The sequence below is a fragment of the Phacochoerus africanus genome, chromosome 8 (genome assembly GCF_016906955.1).
Source record: "Phacochoerus africanus isolate WHEZ1 chromosome 8, ROS_Pafr_v1, whole genome shotgun sequence".
NCBI classification, from domain to species: Eukaryota; Metazoa; Chordata; class Mammalia; order Artiodactyla; family Suidae; genus Phacochoerus; species Phacochoerus africanus.
In genome coordinates, this window is record NC_062551.1 from 4,536,300 (window position 1) to 4,564,281 (window position 27,982).

The 27,982-nt window shown below is 55.8% G+C and overlaps 1 protein-coding gene across 1 annotated transcript; it reads left to right on the forward strand.

Moving 5' to 3' along the window:
- Positions 1 to 27,966, forward strand: SLC38A8 (solute carrier family 38 member 8). The gene is given in 12 exon segments (XM_047790983.1): positions 1 to 239; positions 587 to 777; positions 6,816 to 7,014; positions 14,128 to 14,269; positions 15,398 to 15,499; positions 17,683 to 17,740; positions 21,751 to 21,865; positions 23,052 to 23,131; positions 23,133 to 23,200; positions 23,363 to 23,571; positions 25,212 to 25,263; positions 27,797 to 27,966. Coding segments are annotated over 11 exon segments (1,308 nt in total). The 5' UTR covers positions 1 to 239; positions 587 to 588; the 3' UTR covers positions 27,891 to 27,966.
- The last annotated feature ends 16 nt before the right edge of the window (positions 27,967 to 27,982 follow it).

A 27,982-nucleotide genomic window follows, 5' to 3' on the forward strand; every position in this document is an offset into this window, starting at 1 on the left:
CCAGGAGTCTCAGACGCGGCAAGTTCTCAGGACCAATGGTCCTGACCTCTTTCCCCTATCCCCCTAGGATTTGAGCCGTGACCCTGACCCATGCTCTCTAGGGCTCCCATAATTCCTGACTCATTTGCCCACGCTGGCGGAGCTAGAACCTTCCTCCTCTCCAGGCTCTCAGGAGTGAGCCCGAGACCCCATCCCTAATGGCCGAGGAGTGCCTGTCTCCCTGAGGACTGGACCGGGCGGTAAGGACCAGGGGCTCGAGCACCGCCAGCGGGCTGGAGGCAGGGCGCGGGTGGGAGCAGCCATGGGGAGGAAGGAGTTGGGGGTTTGGCTGGGAAAGGGGACGGGCGGCCCCGGTGGCCTTGGGTGCCCATAGACGGGGGTGGCAAGTTTTGGGGAGGGGGTGAGCGTTTGTTGTGGGGGACAGGCGTGAAGACCAGAAGTCCCAGGGCAGGTGTGTCGTGCTGGGGACGGGGGTCTGGGCTGGGCTGGTTGAGGCCGCCTCGGCTCTGGCCCCATCGGGGAAAGACTGTCCCAGCTGAAAAAGGATGCTGTGAGCCGAGACCCGTTCCGCCCTCTGTGCTTCTAGCCATGGAGGGCCCGACCCCCGGAGGCCGAGGCCATGCGGAGAAGCCAGTGTCGGCGGCTGCTCGGCCCAACCTGTCCTCACTGGGCGCTGTCTTCATTCTCCTCAAGTCCGCGCTGGGTGCTGGCCTCCTCAACTTCCCGTGGGCCTTCCACAAGGCCGGGGGGGTGGCCCCCGCCCTCCTAGTGGAGCTGGTAAGCCCCCGGGGGCGTCTGGGGGGGCTTCTGCGCAGGTAGGAGCTGGATTTAATTTTTCCAGGCAGGGTCCTGGGCAGTGCGTCTGCAGAGCTGTCTTGACAATGACATGGGGGGGGTGTGATTTTTACATCCTGCTCAACTCGAGCAGGCAGGAGGGAGCGAGTGCCCCTGCAGACCCGGGCCGAGAACATTCTCTATGCGGCCGAAGGCTGCCCAGCCAGGCGGCGGTGGAGGTCGGGGGCGGCAGGCACCTGCAACCAGTGACCCTGGCCTTTTAGCCGCCGGGGCGGTGGACGTTCCCTGCCTGCTGGTCTGGGCTCCGCAACTGAAGCCCCAGGCCCATGGGCAGATCCGGTCAGGACCGAGGCCACTCTGACACCCCACCCCATGCCGAGCCGGGCTCTGCCGAATCAGGGGTGTTGGGCCACTTGTGTTGCCCGTGTGGCGAACCCGAACTCCCTTCCCAGAAAGTCCAAGGGCTGAAGAGCCTCGGTGGGAAAGAGCTGCCAGCCCGCAGCTTCTTTCTATTTGCGGTCTCTCCGCTGCGCTGATGGCAATCAGGCCTTTGGCGGAAATAAGCTCTTTGATGGGCATTAGCTCAAATGCTTTCTCCTGGCAGCAGGCTGATCACGGGTGCCTTCTAACCACTTGTGGGCCCTCAGGGCCCTTCTTGTCCTTCTGGAAACTTCCAGAAGCTGCCCTGTGTAGTCAGGGTGACCTGGGCCACCCCCAGCCCTGGCTGAGCACCTGTCTGGCTGAGACAGTGTGGTCTCCGTCCTCAGGAAACTTGTCTTAATGGGGAACTCGGACAGGGTTCAGGAGGTCAGGTGCGATAGTGTCAGACGGCAGGCAGGCCAGGAGGGTCGTGTGGCGGGGGGATGACAAGGGAGGGGAGTGAAGGCCCCTCTGAGGCGGTGGCGAGCCCCAGTGGAGATGAAATGACTTGGCCAGGTGCCTGTGGTTGGATGCTTGCAGCAGCAGGCCACCCTTCCAGAACTGGGGCCCGAACCCCAGCCATGAAAGGTCAGCAGCAAAGCAGGTGCGGCTGGTGGGTGGGTGCGTGGTCAGGCAGACAGCGCTTGTCCCAGGGCGGCAGACAGGGCTGCAGCTCCCTGCACCTCCGGCTCCATGCAGGGTCTCCCAGCACCTCCAGACAATGTGGGTGCTGCCTACGCAGGCCTGGGTGGGCCTGAGATCCTGTGGTTCCGACAGGCTCCCAGGTGAGACGGAGGCTGCCAGGGAGGCGGGGGGCAGGGGCTTGCTCTTTGCACAGGCTGCTCTCAAGATCCAGCCTTGAGCAGCCTTAGGAGAGGGGACCCCAAGTATGTGTAAGGGGAGCCTCCTGACATGGAGGAAATCAGGCTTGTAACCAGCGCCCCCCTCCCTGTCTGCTGACTTCCCCGCCCCTCAGCCTGAGACACCTCTGCCCCGCCCCCAGCCACAGGCAGGAGGGATTTTAAACGCCCCCACCACTGGGAGGTTTGGGGTCTCTAATTGCCCCTAAATTAGCAGTGGAGGGTTAATGCAATTAATGAGCTGAATCCTTGGCAGCTCCAGAGAGAGACAGGCCTGGCCCGGGGCACTTTTTGCTGACAGGCTGCTTAGAGGCTCGGGGCCCCTCCTGCGGGCTGCCCACTCCTGTGGGGGGACAGATCACCGCACTCACCGCCCAAGGCTCGGGCTGGCCCTCTGCCTGCCTGACTTTCTCCGCAATTGGCTCCTGAGCCGCTGCCGTGGACGGGCACTTGCCTGGGGCAAGACGTGGCTCGAGCCTCCAGGGCGCTTGGTCTGGTGGATGAGAGACAAGGATCCGCATGCCCTGTGCGCCCTCGAGCGTGTGCCCGCGGCCACTGGCCCCAAGGACCTCACACTGGGCAGCTCCAAACAAAAGTTCTCCCACATCCAGGGGAGGGTCCTTCCTGCCTGGCCAGCTCCTGGTGGCCCAAGGTGTCCCTGGCTTGTGGCCGCATCCCTCCAGTCTCTCTGCCCCACTGTCACACGGCCTTCCCTTCTGTGTCTCCTCCTTTTCTGTCTCTTAAAAGGACACTTGTCATTGGATTTAGGGTCCACTTAGATAAGCCAGATTGACCTCAAGATCCTTGATGACTTTTCAAAGACCCTTTTTGTGTAATTCCACCTTCGTGACTGACATCTGTGTGGGTGGCTCTCACCAGGTCCTTTTCACCGGTTCTGGAGACAGGCTGTAGACTTAGCTTTGGGGGGATTCAACCCACTACAGGGAAAAAGTGTGGCCTGGAGACGGAGGGTTGAGCCCCCCATGCAGATGAAGGGCTGAAGTGGGGGAAGGCTTCCTGGAGAAGGTGACCTTGGAGAGAAGCGGGGAGATGGGGAGAGTTTGCCCGGGTGAGGGGTGGCGGTGGAGGCAGGAGGGTGTTCCAGGCAGAGGAACTGGCCCAGACGAAGGCCCAACAGGTGGGAGCACGCATGTTCCTCCTGGCTCCGAACTTTCGCGATTGTCTCACGGCCCAGTTGGATGTCCTCAGCAGCCCTCGTTTTGGCTTCTGGCGCAGGGACAGACCTGCTGTCCCGTGGCACAAGCTGTGTGTGAAGACGCCCCCCCCCCCCCCCAGCTCTCCCCAGGCTTCTTGGCCCAGCACCTCCCAGCTCCGTGTGCCTTGTTTTCCTCCATAGACTTGTGCGGCGGGACTTAGGGTGTGGGGACCTGGTCTGCCTTTGGGGCAGGTACCCGTCCCTCCTGGAGAAGCTCAGAAACAATGAATTGGGGGGGGGGGGCAAGTGGGGCTCCGATGGGGCCGTGTCAGGTGGCACAGATGCCTTGGAGTCAGTCCAGCCCTTTCTTCTGGAGTGAAACACGCGTCTTCCCTGTGGCCCAGGAACCCCATCCCTGGCTGTGAGTCCTGGAGAGTGAAGCGTGTGTCCTCAGAATGATGTGGTCTAGGACGCCCAGCCCTGTGTTCACAGGAGCCAAAAACGAGGAGCCGCCTGCACGTCTGGCAGCAGGGGTCTGGTTAAGACAATCTGATCATGTCCACACCGTGAAGCTGCTCTCAGTTAAAACAGGAAGGAACGAGCGAGGCACGCAGTGGGGCTGGCTCCCCTGAATGGCGCTGCTCCCTGGAGAAGCCAGACAAGAAAATACGTAAAAGGGGAAAACACCAGAGTGGGTTTTTTTTCTGGGTACAGGATGGGGACAGAAAGTGGGAGGGGACAGGAGGAACCTTCAGGGACGTGGTGATGTTTTGTTTGTCTCCGTGGGGGGTTCGTGTTACCACGTATGTTGGTTGTACCCTTTCCAGGGATGGAGACGTATACACTTAAGATTTTGTGCATTTTGCAGTTTCCCGTCGTGGTGCAGCGGAAACGAATCCAACTAGGAACCATGAGGTTGCGGGTTTGATCCCTGGCCTTGCTCAGTGGGTTAAGGATCTGGTATTGCCCTGAGCTGTGGTGTAGGTCGCAGACAAGGCTCGGATCTGGCGTTGCTGCGGCTGTGGTGTAGGCCGGCAGCTGTAGCTCCAATTCAAGCCCTAGCCTGGGAACCTCCATATGCTGCGTTTTGGCCCTAAAAAAGAAAGGAAGAAAGAAAGAGAAAAATATGGCACAAATGGACCCGTCTACAAAATAGAAACAGACTCAACAGACATGGAGAACAGTCTTGCGGGTGCCAAGGGGGAGGGAGTGGGATGGACTAGGAGTTTGGGGTTCGGAGATGCAAACTGTTACTACAGAACCGGTGAACAACAGGGTCCTGCTGGAGAGCACAGGGAGCTGTACTCGGTCTTCTAGGATAAACCATAGTGGAAAAGAATATTAAACAAGACTGTAGATGTATAACAGGCACTTTGCTCTACAGCAGAAACTAACCCATTATAAATCAATTATACTTCCATAAAAAATAAATTTAAAACATAGAAGCAGGGAAGACGAGAACCAGCCCTGTGATATTAGAGTGGAATTGGAGTTACCCTCGTAAACTCTGTGTATGTCTTATCTTGAGAGATACAGCAATAACTACACGTAGGTATCTAAAAAAAGATTTTGTGTCTTTCATTTTGTGTCAGTCTCATCTTCCCAGAGAGAGAAGGGCTATAGCCAAGCCTCAAGGCTCTAATTAATAACATGCATGTCAGGGTCTTTGGGGAAGTTTACTGATGTATGAAAGTTGCTTTGAAATGTACCCCCAAGTGTGGATGGATGCACGGGCTCGTGGCAGAGCTGTGAGGACAGTGACCTCTTCCTAGTAGAATCTGACGGGTGAGTACAGGGTATAGACTGTAAAATGCTTCCAACTTGGCCTAGATGTTTGATTTTTTTTTTTTCTATTTTTAAAAGCTTTATTGAGGTGTAGGTGATGGGCAAGGCCGTGACACTTTCTGCTGTACAACAAAGTGATTCAGTTATGCATATGCACATGTGCATCCTCTTTCAGACTGTTTTCCTACATAGAGGATCACAGAACATTGGGTAGAGTCCCCTGGGCTGACCTGTCATTCCATGTACCTCAGTGTGCGTATGCCAGTCCCAAACCTCTAGTCCATCTCTCCCACCAACCTGTCCCCTTTGGTAACCGTGAGGTTTTTTTGTTTTTAATTTTTTATTGCAGTGGATTGACAATGTTGCTGTCCATTTCTGCTGTACAGCAAAGTGACTCAGTTATACGTATATATATACACACATTCTTTTTCTCACATTATCTTCCATCATGTTCCATCACAAGTGATTGGATATAGTGCCCTGTGCTGTACAGTGGGATCTCATTGCCTGTCCACTCCAAATGCAATAGTTGACATCTTCTCACCCCAAACTCCCAGTCCATCCCACTCCCTCCCCCCTCCCCTGGTAACCATAAGTTTTTCAAAGGCTTATGAGTCTGTTTCTGTTCTGCAAACAAGTTCTCTTGTATCATTTTTTAAGATTCCACATATAAGCGATATCATATATTTGTCTTTCTCTGACTAAACTTAGCGTGATAATTTCTAGTTGTATCCATGTCGCTGCAATGGCATCATTTTATCCTTTTTCATGGATGAGTAATTCCATTGTATATGTATGTATGTCTTTATCCATTTTTTCTGTCAATAGACACTTAGCTTGCTTCCATGTCTTGGCTGTTGTGATAGCACTGCCATGAAATCGGTGGTGCATGTATCTTTTTGTGTGAGGGTTTTTTCCAGAGAGATTTTTAGATAAATTTGATCTGACAAGAGAGAGAAGGGATATAGAGAGACATCAGGCTCTAATTAATGATATGCATTCCAGAGTCTGGGGGGAGTTGACTAATATATGCCTCTTGCTCTGAAATGTACCCCCAAGTTTGGATTGGATTCATGGACTAGGTAGAGGATGCGATAACAGCAAGGACGGTGACCTGCTTCCCAGTAGAATCTAGTTAGTGGGTACATGATGGTCACTGTAAATGCTTCCAACTTTCCCAGAGGTTTGACATTTTTTCGTAGCGTTGGGAAGAGTTGAAGCTGAGGTAGAGTAGAGCACTGGAAATGGAGTCCGGAGAATAAGAATGGCCCTCACTTCTTGAGCAGTTACCACATGCCAGGCACTGAGCTGAGTGTCTCATGTGCTTTGTTTGGTCCACATGCCTCATGACCCCTCCCTAAGGTAGATGGTATTGCCCCTATTTCCCAGATGAGAAAATGGAGGTTAGTGGTTGACCTCTGGCCACAGGGTAGGTGAGTGGCAGATTTGGAATCAAACCCAGGTAGGCCTGCTTCCTAACCACCATGCTTTCTGGCCTCTGTACCCACAGCCCATGTGACCTTAGGAAAGTAGTTTAAACTCTGGGTTCCTGATGTCTCCTTGGTGCCACTGGTGTGGGATGGTGTGAATCCCCGATTCACAGCCTTAGAGCCTGTGCGATCTCTGAATCCACCTGCTCTGTAGCTCTGGGTTCAGGACAAGGGGGTGGTGGCTCTTTGGGAAAGGCCCCTGGCCATTGGCAGCCTCAGCCTCTGCAGGTGAGGCCTGGGGCAGAGGGGGAGCAGCAGCCGGCTCAGGGTGGCTGTGGGTGGGCCTGGCCCCACTCTCCTGCTCTGTAGGTCTCCCTGGTCTTCCTGATCAGCGGGCTGGTCATCCTGGGCTATGCTGCCTCCGTCAGCGGCCAGGCCACCTACCAGGGCGTGGTGAGAGGGCTGTGTGGCGCCGCCATCGGGAAGCTGTGTGAGGCCTGCTTCATCATCAACCTGCTCATGATCTCCGTGGCCTTCCTCAGAGTGATCGGTGACCAGCTGGACAAACGTGAGTACCTGCGCTGGAGTCGGGGCTGGGGCTCCTGGTGAATGAAGAGGTCATGGGTGCTGGGCTGGGCCCCTGGGGAGCTGCAGAGGCCGAGACCACCCCTAGCTTGGAATGTCATGGAGAATTGAGACCTGGGACTGGTAATGACCAGCACCGTGAGAAGTCCAGTGGGGACTTCTTTCACAGATGGGGCGGTGGAGCCAACTGCAGAGATGCCCCTGTGAGAGAGAACCAGTAAGGCCTTGAATTTGGGGACGTCAAAGACTCTCGGTTCCATGTACCTTTGGCCTCTAGTCCTCCACTAACAATTTTCCTCTAAGAACTGCTTTGGCTGCATCCTACCCATGTGTTCCATTTCATTTCATTCAAAATCTTTGCCACTTTTTGCTGTAGTATCTTCTTTGATTCATGGGATGTTTAGTATTATGTGATGCATTTTCCAATCATTGGGGAGCTTTCTAGATCCTTTTTTGGTTTCACCTTAATTGCATCATGGTCAGAGAACACACCTGTGTAAGTTGGCATTTGAGATGTGCTCTGTGGCCCAGCATGTAGTCTGTCTTGGTGAGTGTTTGACATGCTCTTAAAGGGTATGTGTTCAGCAGTCGTTGGGCGCAGTCTTCTAGAACTCTCCCTCAGGTCAAGGTGGTCCATGACTTTGATCAGACCTTCCTTAGTCTTGTTGATTAGGGTGCGGGGAGACGTTTGATGAGCCTGGTTACTCTGTCAGGGTGAGAGAGAGGAAGTGCTAAAATCTCTAACTGTGATTGTGGATTTGTCTGTTTTTCCCTTAAATTCTCTCCATTTTGCCTCATGGTTTTTGAAGCTCTGTCATTAAGGACGCACCTGTGAATTGCCCTTTTGCTATCAATATCCTAGTTTTGTCTCTGGTGATACTTTGTCATTATATCTGCCTTCTCTGTGATAACCGGAGCCTCTCCAGCTTCCTTCAGACTAGTGTTTGCACAGAATTTGTCTTCCCACTCGTTTACTGTAGCCTAACGGTGGCTTGAATTTTAAAATGCATTCCATGTAGACAGCATATGGTCAGGTCTTGCTTTTTTATCATCTTGACACTCTCTGGATTTAATTGGAATGTTGAGACTTGAAATTGGAATGTAATTATGATATGGTTGGATCTCCATTTACCCATTTCCTGTTGGTTTTATCTGTTCTATCTCCTGAAGTGTGCAAAACAATCCCTGGTGCTGGAATAGTGAAATTAAAAGCTTCTACCACGTACTGGGAAACTTCTTATCCAAAACATCATCGAACTCGGAAATTGTGAACCTTCCAGGGGCAGATAGGCACAACAATGGCCTTGCCTGGCAGTGGCCAGTAGAGCTCATGTCAAGTCTTAGTTCTGGTCAGCTGCTGCTGGTGCTGCTGGGTTGAGAAGGGTTCGGAGGGGCTGCCTTGCAGTGCCGAGGAGGATTCTGAGGTGTTGAGAAGGATTCTGAGGTGCTGCTGTGTTGTTCAAAAGGATTCTGGGAGTTGCCGTCATGACTCAGTGGTCAACGAATCTGACTAGGAACCTTGAGGATGCAGGTTCGGTCCCTGGCCTCGCTCAGTGGGTTAAGGATCCGGCGTTGACGTGAGCTGTGGTGTGGGTCGCAGGTGCAGCTTGGATCCCGCACTGCTGTGGCTCTGGTGCAGGCCGGCGGTTACAGCTCTGATTAGACCCCTAGCCTGGGAACCTCCAAATGCTGCAGGTGCGGCCCTAAAAAGACAAAAGACCAAAAAAAAAGGGGGGGGATTCTGAGGTACTCTTGTGATGACAAGGAAACTGAGGTGTTGCTGTGATGAGAAGGTTTCTGAGGGGCTGCCACGTTGTGTTGAGAAGGATTCTGAGGTGCTGGCGTGTGGTGTTGAGGAGTCTGAGGTTCTGCTGTGTTGGAAGGATTCTAAGGAAATGGTAGATGAGAATTTTGAGGTGCTGCTGGGTTTATAGAGAAGGGTTCTGAGGTGCTGTGTGTTGTACTGAGAACAACTCTGAGGTGCCGAGAAAGATTCTGAGGCACTTTGTGTTTGTTGAGAAGGGTTGTGAAGCGCAGCTGTGTTGTGTGGGGCAGGGCTCTGAGGTGCTGCTGTGGTGGTGTTGATGAGGATTCTGAGGTGTTGAGAAAGTTTCTGAGGCACTACTCTGTTGAGAGGGATTATTAGGTGCTATTGTGTTGTTTTGAAAAAGATTCTGAGATGCTGCTCTTTTGAGAAAGATGCGAAGGTGGTGCTGTGTTTTGTTGAGAAGGACTCTGAGGTGCTCCTGTGTTGTGCTGAGAGGGAATCTGAGGTGCTGCTGTGTTGAGAAGGATTCTGAGCTGCTGCTATATTGGGGTTGGGGGGTGGGAGTGGGGCAGGGAGTGTTGGCCGAGAGCAAGGCATGTGGAGGTTCCCAGGCCAGGGATCAAACCTCCACCACTGCTTTGACTGGAGCCACAGCAATGACAAGACTGCATCTTTAAGCCACTTAGCCACAAAGGGATCTCCTGCTATATTGTTTTGAGAAGGCTTTTTTTAATTTAAAAAAAATGTTTAGTTACTCAATGAATTCTATTACATTTATAGTTGTACAACAATCACCACAACCAAATTTTATAGCATTTCCATCCCAAACCCCCAGCGCATCCCCCCACCCCCAACCTGTCTCATGTGGAAACCCTAAGTTTTTCAAAGCCTATGAGTCTGTATCTGTTCTGCAAAGAAATTCATTGTGTCCTTTTGCAGATGCCACATGTAAGTGATAGCATTTGGTGTTGGTGTCTCACTGTCTGACTGCCTTCACTTAGCATGATCAGTTCTAGTCCGTTTGTGTTACTGCAAATGCCGTTATTTCTTTCCTTTTCATGGCTGAGTAATATTCCATCGTGTTTAAGTGCCTCATCTTCTGTACCCACTCCTCTGTCGATGGAAATTTAGGTTGTTTCCATGAAGTGGCTACTGTACATAGTGCTGCAATGAACACGAGTGCCTGCATTTTTTCGAGTCGTGGTTTTCTCTGGATAGAGGCCCAGGAGTGGGATTGCTGGATCCAATGGTAGTTCTATTTTTAGTTTTCCAAGGAATCTCCATACTGTTCTCCACAGTGGTTGCACCAATTTACAATCCCACCAGCGGTGTACTAGGGTTCCTTTTTCTCCACACCCTCTCCAGCTCTTACTGTCTGTAGACTTTTTCATGATGACCGTTCTGGTCTGTGTAAGGTGGTACCTCAGAGTGGTTTTGATTGTGCATCTCTAATAATGAGTGACGTTGAACATCTTTTCATGTGTTTCTGGCCATCTGTATGTCTTCTTTGGAGAATTGTCTGTTTAGATCTTCTGCCCATTTTTTGATGGGGTTGTTTGTTTTTTTGGTATTGAGCTGCAGAAGGTGTTTATAAATATTGGAAATTAATCCCTTGTCGGTTGCTTCAGTTGCAAAGATTTTCTCCCACTCTGTGGGTTGTCTTTTCATTTTGTTTAGGGTTTCCTTTGCTGTTCAGAAACTTTTAAGTTTAATTAAGCTCCATTTGTTTATTTTTGTTTGTACTGTCATTACTCTGAGAGGTGGATCTGAGAAGATGTTGCTGTCGTTATATTGGGGAGTGTTTGGCCTATGTTTTCCTTTAAGAGTTTTATAGTGTCTGGTCTTATAGCTAGGTCTTTAATCCATTTAGAGTTTATTTGTGTGTATGGTGTTAGGAAATGTTCTAATTTCATTCTTTTACATGTGGCTGTCCAGTTTTCCCAGCACGGCTTATGGAACAGGCCGTCTTGCCTCCATTGTATAGTCTTGCGCCTTTGTCATAGATGAGTTGGCTGTAGGGTTTAATTCTGGGCTTTGTATCCTGAGAAGGCTTTCAAGTTACTGCTGTGTTGAGAAGGATTCTGAGGTGCTGCTCTGTTGTGTGAGAAGTATTCTGAGGAGGTACTGTGATGAAAAGGATTTTGAGGCAGCTATGTGGTGTTGAAAAGGATTCTAAGGTGCTGCTTGTTGAGAGGGTTTGACGTGCTGCTTGGTGAGGATTCTGAGATGTTTTATTAACTGACTCTGAGGTGCTGCTGGGTTGTGTTGATAAGGCTTTGAGGTACTGCTGTCTTGTGCGGGATTCTGAGGTGTTCAGAAGTTTTCTGAGGTGCTGTTGTATTGTGCTAAGAAGGATATTGAGTTGCCACTGTGTTGAGAGGGTTTTTGAGTTGGTGCTGTGTTGTGTTGAGATGGATTCTGAGGTGCTGCTCTGTGTTGAGAAGGATTCTGAGGTAATGTTTATGAGAAGAATTGTGAGCTGCTGCTTGTTTCATAGAGAAGGATTCTGAGGTGTTCAGTGTTTGTTTAAAAGGATTCTGAAGTGCTGCTCTGCTGTGTTGAGGATTCTGAGGTGCCGCTGTGTTGTGTTGACAGGGTTCTGAAGGGCTGTGTGTTGAGGATTCTGCAGTGCTGAAGTGATGAGAGGGATTCTGAGGTGCATCTGTGCTCTATTAAGACAGATTTGAGGTGAGGTTGCATTGAGAGGGGTTAAGAGCTGCTGCTGTTTTGAAAGTGATTCTGAGCGGCTGTTGTATGTTTTTGTGCTTTGTTTCGGTTTGGTTTTTTGGCCCCAACAAAGGCCTGTGGAATTTCTGAGGTGCTGCTCTGCTCTGTGAGAAGTATTAGAGGGGGCTGCTGTGTGGAGAGGGAGCCTGCGGTTTTGATGGGGATTCTGATAACGCTGCTCTGTTGGAAGGGACCCTGGGGTGCCCTGGGCCGAGGGGATCTGAGGTGGAGCAGTGATGAGAGGGATTCTAAAATGCTGCTGTGCCGTTGTCAGGAGTCTGAGGCGCTGCTGTGTTGAGACTGGTTCTCAGGTGCTCCTTGTTCTTCAGTGTGTAGTTTTTGGCCCCGACCAAGGCCTGTGGAAGTTCCCGGGCCAGGTTTTGACAGCTTTGACCTGAGCCATGGTAGAGATGATGCCAGGTCCTTAACCTGCTGAGCACGAGGGAACTCATGCGATACTGTTGGGAGAGGCTTTTGAGGTGCTGCTGTTTTGTGTCGAGAAGGATTCGGAGGTGCTGCTGGGTAGTGTTAAGAAGGGTTCTGAGGTAGAGAACCCTTGTGGCGCCCGCAGCCCGTTAGGGACCCGGGGTTGCTGCGGCTGTGGCGCTGGCTGGATCCCTGAGGGCCTGGGAATTTCCACACACTGTGGGGGTGGGCGTGGGGGACACACAAAAATAAAAAAAGGAGGATTTTGAGAGAGCGCTTTGTCGTGTCGAAGGATTCGGAGGTCCTGCCTCGCGCAGAGGGACGCGGAGGTGCGGCTTTGTTGTGTGCAGGTGGATGCTGAAGCGCATCCACTCCGAGATGGCGTCTTCTCTGCGCTCCTGAGGAGGATCCGAGGCGCCGCCGTGCTGTCTGGAGAAGGCCTTTAGGTGCCTCCGTCGGGAGGAATTCGCCGATGCTGCTGCATTTAGAGGGAGTCTGAGGTGCTGCCGCGCTGAGGGACCTGAGCGGTGCCGTGTGTGTTGAGGTGGGTTCTGAGGTGCTGGTTTGCTGTGTGAGGAGGCTTCGGAGGTTCGGCTGGTCAGAGGAGGACTTGGGCTCGGCGGGAGGGTACAGGAGGGGAACGCTGGCGGGGACACAGGCCGCAGCAGCAGCGCTGGGGGGACGGGCTCGGGGTGGAGGGAGCCGGGTCGCGTGTGGCGGTTCGATTCCTGGGACCGGGGCGGCTTTCCGGAGGCAGGGCCCGGCCTCTCTGGAGGACGTGGAAGCAGCGGCTGCCCGACGGCGTGCAAAGGACCGAGTGACGGTGCTGAGGCCGCCGGGTCGGGGCCCCGGACCTGGAGCTGCCCCCGCGTGCTGCTCCCGTGGAAACCAGCCGTGCTGCCCGGGCCTTGCCGCCCTCGCCTGGCCGGCTCCGTGGAGCCCGGGATGCGAACACAGCCGCCTGGGGGCAGCGGCGCAGCATCCCTCGCGGGCGGGACCGGCTCTCAGCACCCTCCCCGGGGGCCTGGGGGCCACGGCGCCCCCACTGTCTGGCTGCCTCCCCCCTCCTCTCCCCTCCGCCAGCCATCTAGCCCCTCAGACCCGCTCCAGATTCTCCGTCTTACTGCGACGGAATGAAAACAGTCCCAGATTCCTGGGCGTTTCTTCCGTTGAGAAACTGGCGGGGGAGTTCCCGTCGTGGCTCAGCAGAGGTGAATCTGACGAGCATCCATGAGGACGCAGGTTTGATCCCTGGCCTCGCTCAGTGGGTTAAGGGTCCGGCGTTGCCATGAGCTGTGGTATAGGTCGCAGCCGTGGCTCGGATCCCAAGTTGCTGTGGCTGTGGTGTAGACGAGGGGCTGTAGTTCTGACTCCACCCCTAGCCTGGGAACCTCCATATGCTACAGGTGCGGCCCTAGAAAGACAAGCAAAAAAAAAGAAAGAAACGGATGGGGTCTGTGACTTCTCCCCTGAGCAGGCTCAGGGATTCAGGGATGGCTTGGCTGGTAGAGATGGCACATGGGACTCTGCCAGCTCAAGGCCTGGGCCTTAAGAGGATGGCCGCTTCCACCTGCATCTCAGGAGCCTCCGGCTGCCATGGACTAGCCTGCGGGAGGGCCCCCAGGGAGAGACCCTGGGCCTGCAGGACCCCCCAGCCAGATAGCCCCAGGGGAGCCCAGCTGCTAGCAAGTGGCACAGAAGTGGCCGGCTTGGCCCTGCGCTGATTCTTCTCCTGCGGTTCATTCTGTGGACTCAAGGCGCTGCTCTCGGTACTCTTTGGGGACTGGATCGTGTAGCCCCTGAGTGAGGACCGTGGCTGTGGCGGGCTCCCCAGCACCCACGCCAAAAAGCTGCTCTAGGCCCCGGCTCCACCCACCCACTGAGCTCTCGAATAAAAAGGGTCTTTGACCAGAACAGGGGGGTCTCGGTGCCCCAGGGCAGGTCTGCGTCTTTCGAGGCTGCTTGCAGCCCTTGGGGCAGCCCCTCCCTGGGGAAGGGACTCCGTGAGTTTGTGCAGAGCGCCCTTCATCCTTGTGGCCCATGACAGGGGACCCATCAGCCTCGCCATCCCATCCCCTGAGGCTCATGGGGCTGACCTGGGGCCCACAGTGAGCCCAGCCAGGGCCCCTGAGCTCGGGACCCCTGGGCCTCACAGGGCTCTCCCCGCTCCCCCAGTGTGTGACTTCCTGCTGCCCGGAGCCCCGCCGGCCCCGCCGCCCTGGTACACGGACCAGCGCTTCACCCTGACGCTGCTCTCCCTGCTGCTCGTCCTGCCCCTGTCGGCCCCGCGCGAGATCGGCTTCCAGAAGTACACGAGGTACGGGCCTCTGACCCTTCCTGGCGGGTGATGGCTGGTACTGGGTGCCCCCTTGGCTGGTGTTTATGGGGTGGTTTCTGTCTGCTTGAAAAGGGGAGCACTGATCGCCCCATTTGGAGAGAAGGGGAAATTACTTACTTATGTATCGATTTGGTCTCGGTGTGAGGGATCTTGACGTGGGATCTCAGGTCCCAGACTGGGAGTCGAACCCAGGTCACAGCAGTGAACACTCCAAATCCTAACCACCAGCCCACCAGGGAACGCCCACTCTTTTTATGGGGAGGGGGGGTGTAATTCAGTTATTTATTGATTTTCGGCTGCCCTGCAGACACATGGTGTCCCCAGGTCAGGGGTCAGATCCAAGCTACAGTTGCCACCTATGCTGCACCTGTAGCAACGCCAGATGCTTGAATCCACTGCGCTCAGCTGGGGTTCCAACCTGGGGTTCCAACCTGCGTCCTGGTGCTGCAGAGACGCCGCTGATCCCCTTTTGCCACAGTGGGAGCTCCAGGGAGATTTAAAATGATACAAGTCATACATGGTCGTGATAGAAAATAGAGATAAACAAGGAAGAAAACATACCTTTCGTGTCAGGACCCGCACCTGACAGTTTGTTATTTAATGATGCCCGGGCTTTTCTGTCCTCAGACGTGCAAAGGCACAGAGACGGACACGCAGACACGCACGCCCTTCATTTTACAGTCTGAGGTTCTGTATAAACTTTTGAAACAGTTAACTCTGGCAGAAGTCTCGACACGAGTTTCCTGCTGTGTAGCAAGATGGAGGAGCAGAGAAGCAGTGGGCAGGGTCCCGGATGCCCCCAGCCCTCGCCAGCTGAGTCAGGGTCCTCCTTGCTGCCAGGCTGTGGGCTGAGCGGGTGGTGTCCCCACTTAGATGCTGAATCCAAGCGACTGAGGGAGTGGCCGTTACTGGAGAAACGGGGGTCCGGCCACCCGGCTCAGGCCAGCCCTGCCTGCCTGCCTGGGGTGGCCTGGCCACTGTCTCCCTTGTTCAGATACGGGGCTTGAGCTCGCCAGGGAGAGCTCTGCCTGACACATGGCTAGTGTGGGCCGAGCTGGCCTTCAGACTCTGGGTGGCTCCCCTGACGCTGCACCATCCCTGTGTCAGCATCCTAGGCACGCTGGCCGCCTGCTACCTGGCCCTGGTCGTCGTGGCGCAGTACTACCTCGGGCCCCCGGGCCTCGCTCCTGAGCCCCTCCCGGCCGTGAGGTGAGTCTGGGGGCGGCGTTCCCTGGGGCCACTGGGAGGGGATTTTAGAGGGGGGACACGCCCCCGCTGCACGGAGCCCTGGCTCATCCTGTGAAATCCTTCACGTCTCGCTGCCGCCGAGCCCAGCGAAACTCCTTTCCTTTTCCACAACGATAAAGCCGTGGCTAGTAGAGGACCGGGACAGGCTCAGGGACACGGGAGCACGAGACACGCCAGCCCAGAGTTCCCAGGCCTTTGCAGACGTGTCCTCTGCTGCGAGGAGGCTGAAGAAGCGGCCAACAAGGGGCAGGTGCCGGGTGGAGGGAGCAGGGGTGCACAGAGGTCCGTGTGGCCCAGTGCGGGAGCGCAGGTGTCCCGTAGGGACGTGGGGCTGGGTGAGGACTGGAGTTTGGCACAGAAGCCCCTGCAGGGTTTCCACCACAGCCGGGGCTTGAGAGCAGATCTGCTGGCAGCAGGCCAGCTCCACGGGCCTGTGACCCGTGACGTCAGCCAGGGAGGGGAAGGGAGGAGTGGCAGCAGCTGGGGGCACAGAAGCCCCAGCACGCGTGTACACTGACGGGGTCGTCCCTCAGGGAAGGAAACTCGATGGGGGGAGAGGGCCAAGGCCACTGCTGAGCTGCGGCCTGGGGTCCACAGAGCAGGGCTCGTGTGCTCTGGAGACGCGGTCCCCAAGGCTGGAGCCCACATGGTCTCATCCTCACAAACAGGAGGGGACAGGGCATGTGGCCCAGGCGACGAAGGCCAGCAGATGGAACAGGGGAAACGTGGGTGCTGTGCCCGTGGTTGCGGATAGCAAACTGGGCCATCAGTTGACAGTGACATTGAGGAAAGTCTGGGAGGGCGGGGCTTGGCTGGGAGGCTCTGTGACCTGCATCCAGAGTTAGGAGGCCACCGGAACACAGCACAGAAGGGGGATGCCACTGTGCTAGTGTCCTTTGCTGCTGCAGCAAATAACCTTCTGCTCGGTGGCTTAAAACCATACAAGCTTATCATCTTCCAGTTCTGGAGTCAGAAGTCCCAAACGAGTCTCACTGGGCTAAAAATCAAGGTGTCAGCAGGGCTGTGGTCCCTTGGAAGCTCTAGAGGGGCATCCCTGCCTTGTCTTCTCCAGCTCCTTGAAGTGCCCACATTTCTCAGCTGGTGGCCCCTTCCTCCATCTTCAAAGCCAGCCACGTTCCAGGTCTCTGATCCCGCTTCTGTGGGCACAGCTCCCTCTGACCACAGCTGGGGAAGGTTCACTGACTGCACTGATTCTTGTGACAGGCCGGGCTTAGGTGGTCTAGGTCATCTCCCATCTCCAAGTCCTGACTTTGATCACATCTGCAGGGTCCCTTGTGTGATGTAAGGTCACGGGTTCCCAGGAGTAGGATGTGACCCTCTTTGGGGGCCAGTATTCCACCACAACCAGGAAACCGGATTCTACAGCAGTGGCTGTGTGTATGCCTCCTTCCGCTCTGTGTCCCCACAGATGCTGGAAGATGGCACCTAGAGCTCCTTGTCAGAGGGAGCTGGGAGGGCTACCCTTCAGGGACCATGGAGAGGTGTGGACCTGAAGATTCTGCGTCACACTCACCTCAGTCATCTTTGGCGGCAGGGTTGGAGGTCAAACCATCCTTGTCCTGTTGGTGTCTGTCAGATGAATGCTATCTGTGCCCCCAGTCCCTAACCTCCTTGGGAGCAGGCAGCCTCCAGCCTGGGAGATCCTTCTCGCCACACCTTGCCACATCCTGCCAGGGCAGAGGAATGTCAGTTTGGCAAATGTTGGCACAGGTGTACTTAGCACAGCATTTAACATGCAGCCTTTCCCATCCCTGCAAACCTGGCAGCAGACGTGGTTATTAAAATTGCTCTTATAGTCCTGCTGAATTACATCTTCTGGTATTAAAACTCCTTCAGAGTTCCTGCGGTGGTGCAGTGGGTTAACAATCTGTAGCTGGGCAGGTTCGATCCCCAGCCTGGTGCAGTGGGTTAGAGGACTCAGTGTTGCTAAAGCGTAGGTCTGCAGCTGCAGCTTGGATTCAGTCCCCTGGCCCAGGAACCTCCATACACTGCAGGTGGAGCCATAAACAAAAAAACAAAACAAAACAAAAAACCACAATAGCAGCAAAAAACTCATCTTCAAGTTGGAAGTTGTTTGGAGTTTAACTTTTTGTAATAAGCACCCATTCTCATCTGTTTTGCAGTCCTCCCTCCTGGACCTCTGTGTTTAGTGTCTTTCCTACCATCTGCTTTGGATTTCAGGTAATCTTGGCGTCATGTTGAGGAGGGTGGCATTTGCAGGCTCTGGGGACCGCCTGCTCCCTGGGGAGAGCGTGGCTGCGGTCTGGGGAGGCGGTGTTGAGACGCCTTCTGGGGCGAGATGGGCTGCCTTCTAGAGACGTGCATGTGGGTTGGCGTCCGGGCTCAGTGAGCCGTGAATTTTCCACTTGAACCTGGGAACCCGGCCCTATGGACAGCCAGCAGCAGCAGCAGCACGTTTATTGTTGGGTCTGGGATCTGTTCCCTTCTCGGCACAGTCCTTGTAGCAATGTGGCCGCCCTGGGGACCTGGCGCCGTCCACTCAGAATGCCTCCACGCAGATGGATTCTGCTGCACGGGCCTGGAGGCTCTGGAACTGGGAGTGTGGAGAGGTGTGCAGGTGGGGAGTGCCTGGCGGAAGAGAGAGAATTTGATAGGAATTCCGTGCGTGGACTGGGGGGCGGGGAGGCCTTCCCATGCAGCCCTGGGTGGGCGGGTTCAGAGATGGCCTTTTCGAGGCACTGGTGCCAAAAGGGAGTCTTGAGGAACGTGTGGGGGGCGGCCAGGTCGGGGGGTGTTTCAGCTACAGAGAGGGGCACGGAGAGCCACACAGGGGAGGTATCCCCGCTGGATGGGTGCCATGGGGGTGTGGGCTCTGCCCCCTGCCTTCTGGTCCCTCAGGGTTTCCCTGCCTCCTAGCAGGTGGCAGCTGCCTCCCTCCTCCCATTGTGTATTTTAGGAAAGACTTGCCTCTCTCCTAAAAACAACCTCCTACCCCCACACCAGCAGCAAACCTGCCCAAGTGAAACCAAGTTCGCAAGGGCTGGCGGCTCAGGGCCGGCTGATCTCCACTTCTCAGCACCAGGGTCTTCCTCCCTTGGCGTCAGCCCGCTCCTCTCTCAGTTCTTCTTCTGGTATTTTCTTTGAGAACCATTTTTGGAAAAACAAATCCTGAAGCACTTCCATGTCGCTCTCAAATAAATGAATCTCGGGATCGCTTCTGGCCCTTAGAAAGCCGCTTACAGAATTTCTCACATTTCTTCTCACCCACCCAATATTTTGAAAGATGTAAAGCGATGATTTTCTGTCAACTGTTTGTCTGGATGGAGTTTTACCAGCTTTCTCCCCGGTGCCTGAGCACATATGGTGTGGCAGGCTCGCGCTGAGCAGGGGTGGGGGACTGCTTTCCAGATGCTGAGTGGGGGGCGCTCCCTTCACCTTTGCCTGGGCTCCCTCATCCGAGTCTCCTAGCAACCAAGGCCTGGGCTGCAGTTTCCAGGGACACGGATGCCGAGCCGGGAGTTAGGAAAAGATGTGAACTGCAGGGTGGGGGTGGGGCCGAAGACTGGTTGCTGAGGCCAGAGGCGGGCTGCCAGCATCCAGCTTGGGGAGTCAGGGGTCTGGGGTGGGGGAGCAGATGCAGGTGAGGGTGGGAGGAAGGAGGGGGAGGAGAGGAGCCAGGCTGGAGGGGCTATGTAGGGAAGAGGAGGTCACCTGTCATCACGAGGCCCTCTGGCCCGCTTCCAACACCCCCCTCCCCACACGCATAGCAACAGGGCACCCCCTTGAGCCTGCGAGGGGCCTGAAAATGGGGCGGGGGGGTGCAGGCTCTGCTCCCGGCCAGCCTGGCCACACTCGGTACCTCTCCCTTGTTGCTTTTAAACAGCCTTGAGCTGTAACTCTTGTGATATACAACTCACCTCTCTAAAGTGTGCAAATTGAGTGGTTTTTAGTATAGTTGCAGGGTCAATTTCAGAACATTTTCATCACCCCCCAAAGAAACTTGGACCTGTCACCAGCCACTCTCCCTTTTCCCCCCTGAGCATCCCCCAGGCCGTGGCAATCACGAATCTGTCTCTCTGGATGTACCTGTTCTGGACACTTCATATAAGTGGAATCATACAGTGTGTGGGGTCCTTTGTGACTGGCTTCTTTCCCTCAGCTGGTGTTTTTGAGGGTCATTTCTGCTGTACATGTGTCAGGACAGTGTCCCTTTTCATGGCTGAATAATATTCCACTGTCTGGTTAGAGCACAGTTTCTTTTTCCTTTCCTCACCTCATGGACAATTGGGTTGTTTCCACTTACCCACTACGTGTCCCTCTGCCCTGCATCCCGTCACTTAGTGACCAGGGACCACGCCACCATCCTAGATACCTGCCCTGCCCTCAGAAGACGAGCTTTAGTTCCCAGAGCAAGAGCAGGAGAAAGACAACCCAGGCGTCTTGGGACAAACAGGATTCAGGGTGGGGCTCCATCCTGCCACCGGTGAGCATCCCCCCGCCCCCGGCCCCCAAGTGTCTGGGTTCTGGTACAGGAGGCGAAAGTGTTGATACTGAGTTCTATTGCCTGTTGGTTGAGTGAGTGAGTGGGTGAGTGTGTGTGTGTGTCGGGGGGTTTAAGCCCCCAGTGCTGAGCCGGCCTGCAGTCAGCGAGCTCTTGTGACGTCGGGGAGGTCCCGGGGCAGAAGCCCAGGCTCCCTGACTCTAGCCATCATTCAAGGTGTGAGCAAGCTCGCCCTGGACTGGACGCTGCCTCTGTGGCTGGAATCAGCCCCTCCTGGTGTATGATCCCTGAGGGTAGGGACTGTGGGGGCCTGTTGCTGGGTACCCCAGACTTGCTCCGAGGGGCACTGACCAGCACGGAGGTGGAGCAGCAGGATGGTTGGACATCTGACCGTGGGGTGTCCTTTAGCCATGGGCCAGGCTGTGTGCCGGGAGTGAGTGGGGCAGCTGGATGTGTCGCCATGGAGCTGAGCCAGCAAACCCAAATGTGCTCACAAGGGGGGGGGGGGGGGCGTAGGGACATGGGAGAGTGGACTCGGCTGGGAGGGCTTTCCCAAAGGAGGAGTAGGAGCTGGCTGGACTGGGGGGGGCCAGGCAGGGCACACAACACAGGCAAAGGCCCTGAGGCAGCGAGTAGGGACAGGGGCGGACGGAGCTCACTGTGTGAAGGGGGCAGGCCTCTTGAGCCTGGAGAGTGGGCGGGAGAGAGGATCATAGGGTTGGTTTGGATCAGCAGTAAAGATGCGATGGTGAGAACTGTGTCCCGGGAGCCTGGGAGGGAACCAGAACCCATACGGCGCAGCCAGATGCGGCCGCGCCTCTCAGCCCTGGCTGCCCAGGGTCTCCCCGGCTGCTGGTAAAGCACCACTGCCAGGACCTGGCCCAGGTAAATACAGTCCATGTCACATGTGCGCTCTTGGCACTGGCTATGCGGAGTTTATATTTTAAAAAAGTTGTACTTGTGGAAGTTCCCTTGTGGTGCAGCAGGTTAAGGATCCAGTGTTGTCATCTTCAGAGGTTGGATCACTGGCCCAGGAACCTCCATATGCTGTGGGTGTGGCCCCAAAACAAACAAAGAAATTGGCTTTGTGGTGGAGTATCTGGGAAGACTATAAATTACATGTACTCCTGTGAAACCATCGCTCTGGTCACCGTCACCCTGGTGACGACATAGATGGTCATCAGCACCCCAGAGGCTCCCACCCACCCACACCACCTCTCTGCCCTCTGTCACTCTAAGTGGTGGCTCTCATCTGGGGGTGATTTTGCCCCCAGGAGACATTTGACGATGTCTGTGGAATTTTTGATGGTCATGGGAGGGGGCGCTCCTGGCATCTAGTGGGTCCAGGCCAGGGCATCTGGTCACATCCCACAGGGCACAGGACCGCCCCCCAGTGTCAGCAGTGCTGCACTTGAGAACCCCCGATCCTGGCTGGTTTGGCTTCTCACTTGAGCTTCACGTACCGGGAATCATTCCTCTTCTCTGGCTGCTTTTGCTCCACGTGTCAGCCATGGGGCTCTTCTGTGTTGAGGTGTGTGGTCGTGATCACCCTTTTTCAGTACTGTGTAATAGTCCATATAGGAAAATCTGATCATTTACCTCTGCCTTCTACTGTTGGTGGGCACTGGGTGGTGTCCCATGTTTGGGGGCCATTGAGACTTTGAGATGGTGCCAATTGATTCTGACTCCCAACTGGTCCATCCCACTGAGCCCCGCTTCTGCCTTCCAGTGTCACGAAGCGGCTGTGTCCATCTACTGCAGCATGCGCAACCAGAGCCTCTGGCACTGGGCCCTGGTGTCCGTGCTGTCCTTGCTGGCCTGCTGCCTTGTCTACTCGCTGACAGGTGAGGCCTGCCCTGGGGCACCCCAGACCTGGCGTGGAGCCAGAGGATCTGGGATAATAATAGTGTTTATACAGACCTTACCATGTCCTGGGCACAGGGCTAGTCTTTTGAGCACCTTTGCTCGTTTAGTCCCCAACTAGCCCCCAGGAAAGTCCACGATCCTTGGATGAGGACCCTGAGGCTCAGAGGGCTGCCAACTTGGTATGGCAAAGCTGAGATGCAGCCCTGGCCTGCCTGTCTCCAAACCCCTGCTCTTAACACCCGGCCCCCAACCCCAGCCTTGCCTGTCTGATGGGATGGTAATAGTGATGATAGTGGTAGCATTAGCATCTGGAGAGTGGTTTCCAGAACACTCTCTTGGGTGCAGTGGATTTGGGCATTCACAGCTGGCACGGTAGGCAGAAGGTCTTCAGAGGTGACTCACAGGAGCTGTGCCACACCCAAGGTCCCATGGCACATCCAGAACACAGCCCAGGGTCTGGCTCAGGTTTTTCTCCAGGCCAGCAGCTCTTTCTCATTGGCCTGTTCCTGGAGCCTCGGATTCAGGAAATCCTGCAGCTCCACAGAGATCAGGCTCTTTGGACGCTGCGGTTATGCAAGTAATGTGCTCAGTGACCTCGGTCTAAGCAGCGGAGGTCCCTGCCGAGCTGTGATTTCTGAGTTGGACCCAAGGATTGTGGATCCTTCCAGATGGTCCAGGGCTGGAGAAGAGCCAGAGCTCTTGGCCAGAGATGCTGTCTCAGGACAGGGGAGGGACCTGACTTCTGCCGTAATGAGCTGTGTTATTCCAGAGAGTTGTCGATGCCCTGGGCCTTGGTTTCCCCCATCAGGAAGATGGGTGCAGGGCCAGCTTCTTTCTCAGGGTGCTGTGAGAGTGGGATGGACGGGGCACGGAAGGCACAGCCGGGTGTTCAATCCACACTCACAAGAGCGCGCCTCAGATGGGCCCACGAGCTCTTTGGAAGGACGAGGGAGGGTTGTGCCCGGAAGGAGTTTGAGTCAAAAGAATGGAGGGTCATGCAGACTGAGAGCAGGAAAGCCTGGGGAGATTCTAGAACCTTCTATCTGCTCCTGGGGAAAAACCTCAGCAGGGGTAGAGCCAGATGCTGTCAGTGTGTCAGAGCTGAGATGGGGCAGCGGCGTTTCTCAAATCAGCTCTCCGGGCCTCCCCCCTTTCCACTTGCAGGCCTTTATGGCTTCCTGACCTTTGGGACGGAAGTTTCGGCTGACATCCTGATGTCCTACCCTGGCAGCGACGGGGTCATCAGTTGTCGCCCGGGTCCTCTTCGCCGTCTCCATCGTGACCGTCTACCCCATCGTGCTCTTCCTGGGGAGGTGAGGCCAGCTCGGGGGACACCTGCGCCCCGCTGTGGCCCTGCCCTGCCGAGCGGGTGGGGTGACGGGGGGGAGACTCGAGGCCACCAGGGGTGGCAGGGGGCCGGGGGCAGGGCTGCAGCCCCCAGGAGCCCGGGAGTCCCTGTGGTGCGTGGCCCCCAGGTCGGTGCTGCAGGATTTCTGGAGGAGGGGCTGCTGCTGGGCCTGCGGGCCCCGGGCCCTGGTCGAGCCCTCAGGGCCGTGGGTCCGGATGCCGCTGACCGTCCTGTGGGTCACCGGGACGCTCGCCTTGGCCCTGTTCCTGCCCGACCTCGGCGAGATCATCGGCATCATCGGCGGCATCAGCTCCTTTTTCATCTTCATCTTCCCAGGTGAGGCACCTGCTTCCCGGGCTGCCCGCCTCTGGTCCTGCCCCGTGACTGTCTGGGGAGGCCCGCCCCGTGTAGGGGTCCGTGTGTTGGGGGCGGAAGCTCCGTGTAGACAGGGTGGCTCCCAGCCCCATTTACTGAGCCTGCGCGGGGCCAGGGCTTCACACACCTTCCCTCGCTGACCATCTCAACAGCCCCCAAGGGATGTACCTGGCTGGGCGAGGGGGTGCTGTTATCACCCCGTCCTACTGATGAGACGACTGAGGCCCGGAGCCCTCCTGGGTGGAGTAGCTGGTGGGTGCAGAGCTGAGTTGAACTCACAGCTTTGTCAGCCCTCCCACTGCTGCCACTCGCTGTGGGATTTGATTTTATTGAAGTGGCTTTTGGTTTTTGTTTGTTTTACTGCTACACCTGCAGCATATGGAGGTTCCCAGGCAATGGGTCGCATCAGAGCTGCAGCTGCCGGCCTGCACCACAGCCACAGCAATGCTGGATCCTTAACCCACTGAGTGAGGCCAGGGATCGAACCTGAGTCCTCAGGGATGCTAGTCAGATTTGTTTCTGCTGAGCCACAATGGGAACTACGATTTTATTTAAGCGTTTTTGATTACGTGAAACTCATATGGTTCAGAAGCCCCCCACAAACGTCTTCCTCGCCCCCACCCCAGTGAGGCAGACACAATTTCCGTGATGAATGGCTCCCTAGGGAACCTTCCCAGCCTTAGTGAAGAGGTGAAAATCCGATCGAATCGGCCTGAGGGTTATTCTTGTCTGGAGACCAGGGAGGCCAAGGCAAGGGGGCGCTCATGGGGCCCCAGACCCCTGCAGCCCCTGGCACTTTCAGATGTGGGTGGTGGGTCCGAGCGCCTGGCCGCCTCCCTTGACTGCGCCCCAGCCCTATCCAGGTCTGCGCTTAAGTCTCCCACACACAGTGAGCTGGATGCCCACGTCCTGTGGGGGCCTTTGAGCCGTTTTCTCGTGCCGGACAGGACGGGAGCGACTAGATCCACAGGACCCTCAGGCAGGGCCATCTGGCTTCACATTCCAGCAGCACTATTAGAAAGAAAGGCGCTCCCGTCGTGGCTCAATAGTAACAAATCCGTGAGGATGCGGATTCGATCCTGGCCCTGCTCAGTGGGTAAAGGATCCAGCGTTGCCATGAGCGCCGGTGTAAGTCGCAGGCGCAGCTCAGATCCCACAGTGTAGCTGTGGCTGTGGTGTAGGCTGGGAGCTGCAGCTGCTGATTCGACCCCTAGCCTGGGAACCTCCATATGCCTCGAGTATAGCCCTAAAAAGCCAAAAAAAAGGAAAAAAATGACAAAGCCAACTGCCCATTGTCAAATGGTTCCCAGGTGTCCGGCCCCAAGGTTGGCCTTTGACTCACACCATCTCATCAGAGGCCCTTAGCAGGGAGGGCCGGGTCATTGTCAGGATGAAGGCCAAGGCGTTAGGGGGTGTTGATGCAGACCCCACAGCTGTGTCCTCTCGTCAGAGGCAGGGTGAGCCCATGGGCCACTTCAGGCCAAGGCCCTGCTGGCCTCTCGGGTCCCTGGGGACACCGGGTGTCAGCTGAGCCCTCCTGAGTTCAGGGTTGCTTGGGTTCAGCAATGGAGAGATGGGGTGACCACGTGCCCCCTCCGCAGGTCTGTGCCTCATCTGCGCCATCAGCGTGGAGCCCGTCGGACCCCAAGTTAGGTAAGTGTGTGCGAGGGCTTGGCGGGCGGGCCGGGGGTGTGTTTCCGGCCTGCGGGGCTCCTGCTCTCCTACTGACAAGGGAACTGCTGGCCAGGCTGGGAGGAGGGCCTGGGGTGGCGTGGCTGGGCCAGGACTCGATCCCAACCCAGCACACTGTGTTCTCCTCACTCCGCACGAGGCCCGCCCTTCCACTCCCAGGCTTGTGGTCTGTGGTTGGAGCTTGTGGACTTGGGGTCTTCCCGGAGGGCCCCCACGTGCATCCTTCTCCATCCTGCATGCAAACCCAGGAAGGGTGGGTGCAGGCTGGATCTGAGGCCCACAGACTCCTGAGTTACGGCCACTCCCCAGGCACCAGGGCAACATATCCTGTTAGGGCGACGGCAGGTCCTGGTTAGATGACGCCTTGGTGCCAGGCCCCACGTCTGTGCTAAGCCCTTTACCCTCCTGCGCCTATGGTGCTGGGACATTTCCATCCTATAGGCCCAGAGACGGACACTGGCCCGCAGGCGGGTGGCGAGTAAGGGCAGAGCGGGGGTTGGCTATGGAGCCACACACTCACCGCCTCCCTCTTCTCGTTGCTGGTTGGACATGAGAATATGGACCATCCCTTTTTCAGCAGAGCGCCCTCCTCTGGGTCAGCCTGTGATAGGACTGGGCCCTGTGCTCGGCATTGAGGGGCCCAGTCGGACCCTCTGAGAAAGGGCGTGTGCACAGCTGTCGGGCCGCAGCTCAGCCAATGCCGGGGACCTGGGAATCTGTGTGGCTCTTGATCCCATTTCAGAGATGTAAAAATGGAGGCCAGTTTTTGCATCTGTGAAACAAGAGACACTACTCGTTTTCTAGGGCTGCTAGGAGGTTTAAATCAACGGAGACCTATTTTCTCACAGTTCTGGAAGCCTGCAGGTCAAAATGAGGGTGTCAGCAGGGCTATGCACCCTCCACAGGTCCTGGGGGGATTCCAGACATGACTTTTTCCTGTTTCTGGTGGCTCCAGGTGTCTGCGGCCCATGGCTGCATCACCCCCATCTCTGCCTCTGTCCTATGAGGACACCTGTCATTGGGCTTCAGACCCCACCCCCACCCCCGCCGCAAGCCACAGTGATCTCCCTCCCACATCTTTAACTTCATTATGTCTGCAGAGACCCTATTTCCATCCAAGGTCATGTTGCCCAGTTCCAGGTGGATGTGAGCTTCAGGGACCATCATTGGGCTCAGTACAGCGGCTCCCACCTGCGGCCTGGGCCCGTCTCCCCTCCCCCAGCCCCCTGGAGCTGAGCGCCCTCTCCCTGCTCTCCCTGCCGCGGCGGCAGGACAGGCTCGGCCTCTTCCCTCCTGGGTAGAGAAGCATTTTTCTGGATGTCTCTAAAGCTGACTTGAGCTGAGCACCGCCTGATTGCCTGGCCCCCAGTGTGGTTCATTCCCTGGCGCCCCTTTCATGTCGAGATGCTTTTGTGTGGGGCCTCTGCCCGGCTTCACAGTGGTTTTTACTGCTGGGCTTTTTAATGGTCTTTTTAACCCCAGCGCTGCCTTAGGGCTCTCTGATCCATCAAAGCTGCTGCGAGGAGCCTGCAGCCCGATCACATCTGCCTTTCTGCCCCCTTAAGCTGGCAGTGTGGATCGCCCTGAGCTGCCTCTCTGTGATGCTGCTTGACTGGAAATGGCCTTTCCATGACGACAGGTCCTTGTGGCCTTTGTTAATGGGGCCATAAATACCCCTGCTGTTTCACCAGAATCTTATTATCGCGGCCCCTTCGGCACCACTTCTCCTTATGTTATGGAGCCTTGAGGACATGGCCTCGTGGCCACCAGCTTCTGCTGCCTCTGCTCTGGTCTCCCAGCTGTGGTTCCCATCTGTGTGACTTAGGGCTCTCTTCTCCATCCTTACTGCTGGGGGGCTTTAACTCCCACTGCCACAGAAAAGAAGCAGAAAGAAGGGGGTTTGGAAACTAGCAGCTCCCTCCCTGCATTTGTCTTTGATAAAATATTGGGGAGAAAAAAAAATACTGGGGAGGAATGAGACTGTGAGTAACAGATGGGGTGAGCGGGTTGCTGGGTTTTGTTTGTTTGTTTAACTGCTTGAGTACTTTACTCCCCATTGTCTCAGAAACCCATCCCGACAGGTCAGGGAGGATAACTTGAATTTTTTCCTAATTGGCGACTCCATTGGGCTTCCCGTCCCGTCCCTTTTTTTTTTTTTTTTTTGGTCTTTTTGCCATTTCTTGGGCCACTCCCGCGGCATATGGAGGTTCCCAGGCTAGGGGTCGAATCGGAGCTGTAGCCGCCAGCCTATGCCAGAGCCACAGCAACGTGGGATCCGAGCCGTGTCTGCGACCCACAGCTCATGGCAACGCTGGATCCTTAACCCACTGGGCGAGGCCAGAGATCGAACCCGCAACCTCATAGTTTCTAGTCGGATTCGTTAACCACTGAGCCATGACGGGAACTCCCCGTCCTAAGTTTTTTACATGCGATCGTCTCATCTGTGCAAAAGTCCGGCACAGCACGTGTTGATAAGGGTTTTTTGACTTGGCAGGTGCTGCCTGGAGGCCTGGGGCGTGGTGTCTGTGCTGGTTGGCACGTTCATCTTTGGGCAGAGCACGGTGGCTGCCGTTCTGGAGCTGCTCTGAGGGGCGGCCTGCTCGACTACCGGCGTGCAGCCGTGACAGCGGTGTACTATCACGATAAAGGTGCTGGAAAATCATACCTTCCGCCTTTCCCG